We start from the raw sequence: 9,337 nt of genomic DNA on the forward strand, positions 1-9,337 counted from the left end.
ACTCGACGAGTCAGGCTACAGACTCGTCGAGTACCCCTCAAGAAATGAAAATACTTTATTTAAATCACATACCAGAATGGGGCGTTACACGTTGATTACCAAGAAATTGATTTATGTGGAGGGTAAAACCACCGGTCCATGGGCTATGGGTTATACAAAACGACTAGCGGAATTTTTTATGGTACAAAAACAAAGATAATTTGAAAATCGTATTTGTAATATGACCTACAAACACATCCTTTATTTAGTTTATGTATTTATTAGTTGTTTGTTAATTTTAATTGCACTTTATATTTTATTAAGCCAAAAGTTATACATTTTATGAAAGCAAAACTTGTACATTATATTTTATTCATTTTTTATTTATAAAACCAAAACTAATCGAAAAGCCACAATGTTACACACACAAAAAAAAGTCAAATATGTTTCGGAACCATGATTTGGAATCGTACTTCAGAATTCAAAGACTTCTCCAAAATAATACGTTACGGAGAATATTGTTACTTTACAAACAAAAAGAAATAATAATAAAATGGTCATTTTTGTCAAAAATGTTATTTATAAGGGTTAAATTACTCAATTTCTCTTCCATCAAGCCCTTTGGTAATTAATTTATGATGACTTGACGACAATGAAGGTCAAAGATTATTTTTAAAACAAGAACTTAATAGTGAAATTTATAATTGTTTTTATATTAGTTTTTTTAACAAACATGAAAATATAGTGATTTTTTATACTTTGTCATCTATTATAAAGTATGAAAATTGGAACATTTTAATTGTCATGAATATTGTCTTTTTTTTTTTTTTTTAATGTTTTCTAGATTTAAAAAAAAATTTGCACCATTCTACTAAGACAAAATTGCAAAAATGGTCCCTGTTGTTGGCAATATTTTGCGGTTTTTGTCCAAAAAAGTTTGGTGGTGCATCAATGGTCCAATTTTGGATCTTTTTAGTATTTTTGGTCCCTATACACTTAAAATGACTATTATACCCTTTAGATTTGTATTTTCTATTTTTTTTAAATGTTTTTAAATAATTAAAGATACAAAAAGTCTCTCTCTCTCTCTCTCTCTCTCTCTTTCTCTCTCTCTCTCTCTCTCTCTCTCTCTCTCTCTCTCTCTCTCTCTCTCTTTCTCTCTCTCTCTCTCTCTCTCAAGAATACCCACCATATGCCACCCTCTCAAGAACTCCCAACATATCCCACCATCGTTCACCACCAAGATCCATCTGCTACCAACGACGTTCACCACCACCATTTGTCTGCCATCATCACCATTTACCACCACCATCCACTTGCCACCATCGTTGTTCTCCACCATCCGCTTAAGAACACACCCAAAATCTTTCTTTATCTCTCCTCCTGCCACTATTTCCATTCCCCAACACCATTCGCCGCCAACCACCTCCATCTCCCTACCCTCACCTCTCCTTCCTTAACCTGATAAGCTTTCACCACCAACCACCAAACCACCGGTCATCAGATTTTTTCTAGAAAACCCTACTATATGCCTTTCCCTCCCAGATCTTGCCGGAAAAATCAAACCAAAAGCTTGGTCGAGCTCTGCTAACTTCTCACCATCCACAAAGACCCGAAAAATCGGAAAATCAATGGATTTAAAGAAGAAGGTGAGTGTTGAATGTGGCTTGATGTTGATTTTGTTGTCGAATAGTCAATGTGGCAGGTGGTGGATTGAAAGGAACATATGAGGTCGATGGTGGCGGCGCATCCATCAGCCTCCCAAATTAGCCACCAATCACCACCATAAACACTCCTCCACCCCTTTCTTGATCACACGACAATAACCACCAATCACCTCCCAAATTAGCCACCAATCACCATCATAAATTGACATGACGTCTCTATTTAAAACAAAGAAAAAGAAATAGGAGGTAGGTGTCGATCAATTGTGAAAAACTGGAGACGTGGGGTGAACCAAGGCGATATATGGCAAGAAAAAACCCAACCTCTCTGATCGCCTTCTTCATCTTCAGATTCTGAGATAATTTCCAAACCCCGACCCTTCATGTTCGTCTCCTTCTTCTTTAGAATAAAAAACTGTGGAGATTTGGGGGTTTTGTTACAGGTGTTCAGATGTAAAGGTGGCATGATGGTCGTCGAAGAAACAGATGTGAAGGGTGGTTATTGGTGGTGCGAAGGAGAAGCATGGGACGATGAAGCCTGCAATATTGATCCGGTAGAGAATGCCTTCAAGAACGAGTTGGGTTTCTTTTTGATCTGGAGGATCATAAAGAGAGAGAGAGAGAGAGAGAGAAAGAGAGAGTGTGGTGGGTTTATTTTATTTTTGTTTTTTATTTTATTATAAGAATAAGAAAATAAATAAAAGAAATTAAAATATAATTATTTAAGGGGCGTATTAGTCATTTTAGGTGGGATGTGGACCAAAAACACAAGAAAATACAACCATAGGGACCAAAACTACACAATGTATCTAAAATTGGACCAGTGGTGCACCAACATTTCGTTTTGGACCAAAAGCACATAAATTTGCCAACCACAGGGACCATTTTTGCAATTTTGTCTTCTACTAAACTAGTATTCATGACAAAATTGCAAAAATGGTCCCAATGGTTGTCAAAATCATGCGGTTTTGGTCCAAAAAGATTTGGTGGTGCACTAGTGGTCAAATTTTGGATACCTTGTGCAAATTTGGTCCATATGTCGTTATTTTTAACAGTTTGACTGTTAATTTTTTTTATAATGACTATTTTACCCCGAGAAACCATTTCTGCAATTCCGTCTTTTTACCAAAGACAAAACTGCACAAATGGTCCCTGTGGTTAGCTCAAAATTGCCACTTTAGTCCAAAAAAGTTTGGACTAGCACCAGTGGTCCAAAACTTTGATTTTGTTGCAACTTTGGTCCAAAACTTTATGAAAATATTTAAAATGACAAATATGCCCTTACTTTTATCTTTTATCTTTTTCTTTTTTATTTCTATATTTATAAGAAAATCAAAAATAAAAATATCATCCACCCTTACTATCTACCACACCCACAACCTCTTTCATCTTTCTCCTAACCCCACCAGAATAGCCTGCCGGAAAAATGAGAACGTCGCTGACACCATCGTCGGGAACTGTCACCATTGCCGGAAACAACCATTGTTCGCTGGAAACCACCAATTTTCACCGGAAACGACCATTGTTGCCGGAAACCACTGTCACTGTCCAAAATCACCACTATTTACACCAGATTAAACCATCTGACTCGTTAGCTTGCCAAATTTGTTTCCGTCGATCGTCGATTCTTGGTTTTTAAACCGCCACTTACCACCGTTAGTCGCCTAAACCAACGTCGATCTTCAACTCTAAAAATCCCTTCAATGCAAGAAACCATCAATTGTCTGTCTCCGACTCGATCTGTCGTCGAACGACGACCGGAGTGTCACCCCTTTCTTAGGTTGTCTTCTCCAATATGATCGGTTTCATGTCTAGATCTGGAATCCCCTGCCTTTCGTGGTCGACCTGCAATATTGTCGACAGACAACCTTATTCCAGCCGCCGCCGCCGCCATGAAACCCTAATCGATCGGACCTAATGTTTGTCACAAGTGGCATAAAAATCAAGGGTTTTCAGAGCCACCTTCATCAGCGTTGAAGATCTGGTCAACTTACCTCATCTTTCTTTGTCTTCTACGCCGGAAAATCGAGGGTTTTCTAGATACCGCCGGTGGTGTTGACCGATGTGGTGGTGACGTTCATATCTTCGGTCGATAATATTGGTGGCGTCCACATCTTTGGTCGGTGACGGTGGTGTCGTTTATATCTCCGACCGATGGTGGTGGTGGTATTTATCTTTGTGAAAATTTTGTAGAAAATGGGTAGAAAGACGGGAAGGGGGAGAGGTCGGGTGGGGTGGGGTTGTTTTTGTTAATTATTTGTTTTTGTTAATTATTTGTTTTTGTTAATTATTGTAACAAAAAGAAAATAAAAAAACAAAATTAAAAGGGTAATTCTATCATTTTAAATATTTTCATAAAGTTTTGGACCAAAGTCGCAACAAAATCAAAGTTTTGGACGACTGTGCTAGTCCAAACTTTTTTGGATCAAAGGGTCAATTTTCAGCTAACGACAGAAACCATTTGTGCAGTTTTTGTCTTTACCAAACCATATGGACCATTTCTGCATATCTTCTTCTTAACTTAATTGAAATATTAAACATTAGTTTTTTTAATTAATTTTTTAATTTCTTTTTCTTGGATTATTATATATTAATAAATATTTTTTAATATATAATATTTAATATAATAATATTATTATTTTATTGGAGTATTGATTTCTTTTAATTAATTCTTTTTTAATTTCTTTTTTATACTTCAATAAAGTTAAAAAGAAGATATGCAAAAATGATCCCTATGGTTTGATAAAAAGACTCAATTGCAAAAATGGTTTCTAAGGGTAAAACAGTCATTTAAAAAAGTTAACAATCAAACCTGTTAAAGTTAACGACATAGGGACCAAATCTGTAGAAGGTATCTAAAATTAGACCACTACTGCACCATCAAACCTTATTGGACCAAAACCGCATAATTTTGACAACCACAGGGACCATTTTTGCAATTTTGTCGATATCCATTATATTCCCCGTATCTGTTGGGTATCTTTTTCACCCCACTTGTTGCGGCTTAGCAAGGACAGGGGTAGTATTGGGATTGAAGGTGGGGTACAGGGATGGAGATTGTAGCCTCCGCCAATATCCACCCCCGTTTACATCCCTAAATGTATATCACTCGACCGCTTAAACTTAAAAAAAATAATAATAATAAATAAATAAATAAAGCTTCGGCCCTTATACTTATAAATTTTCAAATATACCGATTTGGGAACTAAATTTTTTGGCCCTTCCATGAGGTATTTCATTACACCACAATCACATCATGGCCCTGAATTTACATATTTATAAATGGAACCAACAAAACAAAACAAAAATGCATATAGCTGCCTTCATACTTAAAAAAAAAAAAAAAAAAAAAAAAAAAAAAAAAAAAGCCTAATGACAAGCAATAGAAGCAGAGAAGTATATCAAAGTTAAGTTTCAGTCTTTACTCAAGTATGCTGGGGATTTTTAAAAAAGACCCCAAGAGAGTAAGGAGTTTGAGGTCAGATTTGCGGATTAAATCCATCAAATGCATATGTACACCAAGTAAAGTAAGGTACAAAGGTCTATTAGTTTGATATTGATATATTTATAACCAACATATATGCAAGAGAAGAGAAGAGAAGAGAAGCAGGTGATAATGGTATCAACTCAGTTACCAAACCCCAGCTCAGCAGCATTACTGCATCTAGGCATGTACTCATCCTACAACAACATTACAACATGGAAATGGAGAATCAGTCATGTATGTTATTATGTAAACTATTCACAATACAACAGCTTGTTCTGTTGTACAAAGTTTGTGCATTTGACACACTACAAAATTTGAAACTTTTGTCCCAACAAACCAAAATAATGTAATTAGGCATAATTCTATGATTCTTAAAGTGTGTGTTTGTGGGTGGGTGGGTGTGAGGGGGAGATAGTGATAGTCTTCTTTTTATGGATTTAACGAAATGGTCGTTAACTTAAATGAGCCATAGACGAAAAGCGTTAAGAAACAGTTAAATAGGGACCAAAATAATAATAAAAAATTACACTCTTTTTTAAGAAGAATATCCAAAAAACAATGATATAACACGGGGATCAAAACTGCAGTTTACTTGAATCAAATATTCAACAACTTGTGGTCCTTTGTCATAGGGCGTGTTTGGTTTGCAGATTCCACCAGAATTGGAATTTGAGATTCCATTCCATGGTGTGTTTGGTTGTCAAATGGACACAACTCATTTCCATCAAAATCTTTTGAACTCCATATCCAATGGATTTCACCATTCCTAGGTGATGGGATGAACCCAATTTCAGTCTTAATTTTTTTTTATTAAAAGACAAAAATACACTCAGTGTATATTGTAATAATTAGAAACAAAAATTCAATTATAGATGAACAACATATGTCTATAAAGATAAAATTTTAATAATTATTTTAAATTTTATTAGTAAATTCCATTCCATTTCCGGCCAACCAAACACTCACAAATTGTGATTTCTTCAATTTCCAATTTCTTTAACGGATTCCATTTCTTAAAAAGAACATTCTACAAACCAAACGCCCCCTTGGTATTCTTGGAGATAGTTAGAGGCAAAAAGAGATTTATTGTATGAGCAGCATAATAATCGTGATATGTGTAAATGGCCTAAACTAGTAGTAGCAAGGAAGAATTATAGTACCTTACAATTGTAGACCTGTTGAGCTAGAGAAGAAGAATGATCACTGGATTTCTTTGAAAGGTCCCTCATTGTGCCCTGTCACGAAGTTTTTTTTAGGTGAATAATAGTAAAAAAGGAATAAAGCTAGTAGCAAAGAAGAAAACAAAATTATAAATCATAAAAGGAATAAAGCTAGTAGCAAGCCCAAAGCTTGTATTTGCATATTAGCATAGCAAAGGAATTGATAGAACTTTGAAAGCCAAATGTGGTTGGTATAAAGAAAATTGGTACTTTGTTTGCAAGCATTAGGAGCATGGGGAAGAAGATGATTTAATTATGGTGGTGTTTTTGTTTAGGCTCACTCTTGATTTCCCATGTGTGCAAAAGATGTTATCATTGGCATAGTATAATAATTTATTTAAAAACCAGGAAAAATGAAAGTGAAACTTATAAAGGAAGAAATGAAAGATGCGAACCCTGTTTGCCCAGAAAAGTCCGCAGGCATTGCAAAGAGTCTTAGGACCATCTGGCCCTCGTCGCATCATAGGGGTGTCCTTGGACCGAATACCACAATGACCACATGATCTGAACACCAACACCCATTCAAATTAGTATTAATATTCTCACATTCCATTAACTTATACATGCATGGATAATTAATGAGGGAAAACTTATATAAGTATAACTCACATAGTTGTGACTGCCATCTCATCTTCTGCTCCACCCTCAGCCTCTGCAGCAGTGTTCCAGGGACCAGATTCCTTTTCCTTTTCCTTTTGGGATGTTACAAATTGGCCTTTCTTACGCTTCATCCTGAAGACAACACAGATCAACTTTACATGAATATCTACCAAATGCTCCCTCATCTATATAAACAATAGAAAATTTTGTAACTATTATTAAGGTTAAACACAACAAATAGTCATTGATTTCTTTATTACTTTTATTTCTTCCGATTACAGCATTGTGCTTTCACGAATCTACCCAATTATAGCAATGTCACTAAAATACAAAGTATATTTCAGTCCTACAATTGAGTAGATTTTTCCAATTATAATGTCCTAATAAGCAAAATATCAAGTACAATGCTATAATTGGGTAGATTACAACAAATTAGTAAGAAAAATATTTGAAAGTACAATGTTGTAATATAATGAAACTAAAATGTGATAATGCACAAAGAACTGAAGAAGTGAAAGTGAAGCCAAAATACAGGAAATAATAATATCAACCAAACTCCATGTAGAAGATACAACCTTCCGTAAGAGACAAGCAAATCCTACTATAAAAACATCAAACAAATGAAGCATCTATGTTTCTGCTAACAATCAAATAGGAGCTTGATTGAGACATATGCACAATTATTAGTAACTAAAGTAAAAGCAACCATATCTTTATATCATTCATCGGGCATATATTTAAACTCTAAATCAAGTAGTGATATATATATATATATATATATATATATATATATATATATATATATATATATATATATATATATATATAACTTCAAATAAGCAAATATGGTTTCTGCAATCAGTTGTGTTGTTTTTGTGTCTAGAATATTATAAAGTGCAAAGAACCAAGTCCCTTTCAGATACAAGATACAAGATATGTCTTTATATTATTTAAAATTTGAGAGCTAATGAATGGTTTTGAATACTAAGATGTCATGTTATGTTGTTACCTAAGAGCAACTTCTTGACGAACATTGTATCTGATCTTCTTCTCAAAGCAACGTTCTTTCCTCTTTTGACGGAACCTGCTCAGAGAAGCAGCTCTGCGAGGGTCGCTACAGCGAGCAAGATAATCAAAATCCTGAACCGCAAAACAAATTCAATTTTAATTTTAATTACACACGTCACACATGCCAAATGCAATTAAGAATGGTATGCTAATAATAATTATTACTCTCTCATTTTGGTATGCTAATTCTGCACCTTGCTGACCAACTGGGAATTCGCATCCCCCAAGATGTAAAAACACCTTTTGCACCTGTCAATTGTCATCATCAATCATACATTTCAAACCCACAGATAGAAATAAATAAACTCATCTTTCAAGATTGATCGCTCATCAGTATAGAGTTTTCTTTGTCAACATACCCTAACAAAACATTAATTACTCTTTCCAACAACCACATCATCAAAGTTCATAAATACAAAACCCCCACATTTTACTTGTGTTATACAGACAAACTCAAAAACTCCATCAAAGAACCCAAAGAAAACAAAGCGAATTCAGCTTGTCAAAACCAACATAACTAAGTAAAAAAAAAAAAAAAAAAAAAAAAAAAAAAAAAAAAAAGCTCCAAATTTTTTATTTTCTTCTCATTCTAGTTTTCAGTCAAAAATAGAATTATGATCCCACATACAAATTTTATTGCATAGAAACATTAACTTTACACAGTAAACGATGAAAACAAGAGTCAATATTTTGACCTTGTCCGTTGTGACATTGTCGAAGACGTAGACTTGGCCACAATAAGAGAGAGTGAGCTGGTCACCGGCGTCTCCGCTCGGCATTACGGAGAGCTCCGAGTAAACAACCCCATCGATTCCCTCAAAATCACAAATGTCATCACTCCCGCCGTCCGCGTCGTCGAGCCCGTATGAGACATTCCGGTTGTCAATCGAATCAACTCCATTGCTACCGACTCCATCGGGGTTGCCCCGAATTACTTCCGACTCGGTGGTGCTACTAACCACAGGCGGAATCCCACCAAACTCACTCACAGTCGACTTCCCGTACATTATAGGTTTTGAAGAATAGTTAGTACAAGTGACTACCTCTGTAATGTATAGGTTTTGAGAGGGGGGCAAACTAAAAACCAATTACCTTTTAAAAAAATGTATTTACAAAAAAAAGGTAAAGTAAAACGATTCTTGCTGCATCGTATAATTTATTATGACATCCGACCCTCCTAAGGTATGAGTTGGTCGGGTTCGGATTAATCGGATTTTGGGGTTAATAGGGTCGAGTTAGTCGGGTTAATATACTAAACACTTAATTTAAACATAGTATATATAGTTTTTTCAAGAGTGAAACCATTTTTTTACTCTTTT

At 35.1% G+C, this 9,337-nt stretch overlaps 1 protein-coding gene across 1 annotated transcript; it reads right to left on the reverse strand.

The window, feature by feature from the left end:
• Nucleotides 1-5,044: 5,044 nt before the first annotated feature.
• Nucleotides 5,045-9,078, reverse strand: LOC111909173 (GATA transcription factor 25). The gene is made up of 7 exons (XM_023904959.3): nt 8,714-9,078; nt 8,184-8,267; nt 7,960-8,090; nt 6,960-7,082; nt 6,746-6,854; nt 6,291-6,365; nt 5,045-5,324 (listed from the first exon to the last, which is right to left on the reverse strand). The coding sequence occupies exons 1-7, from the start codon at nt 9,023-9,025 to the stop codon at nt 5,271-5,273; spliced, it is 888 nt and encodes a 295-aa protein (XP_023760727.1). The 5' UTR covers nt 9,026-9,078; the 3' UTR covers nt 5,045-5,270.
• Between the last annotated feature and the right edge of the window lie 259 nt (nt 9,079-9,337).

Source organism: Lactuca sativa, chromosome 9 (genome assembly GCF_002870075.4).
Source record: "Lactuca sativa cultivar Salinas chromosome 9, Lsat_Salinas_v11, whole genome shotgun sequence".
NCBI lineage: Eukaryota > Viridiplantae > Streptophyta > Magnoliopsida > Asterales > Asteraceae > Lactuca > Lactuca sativa.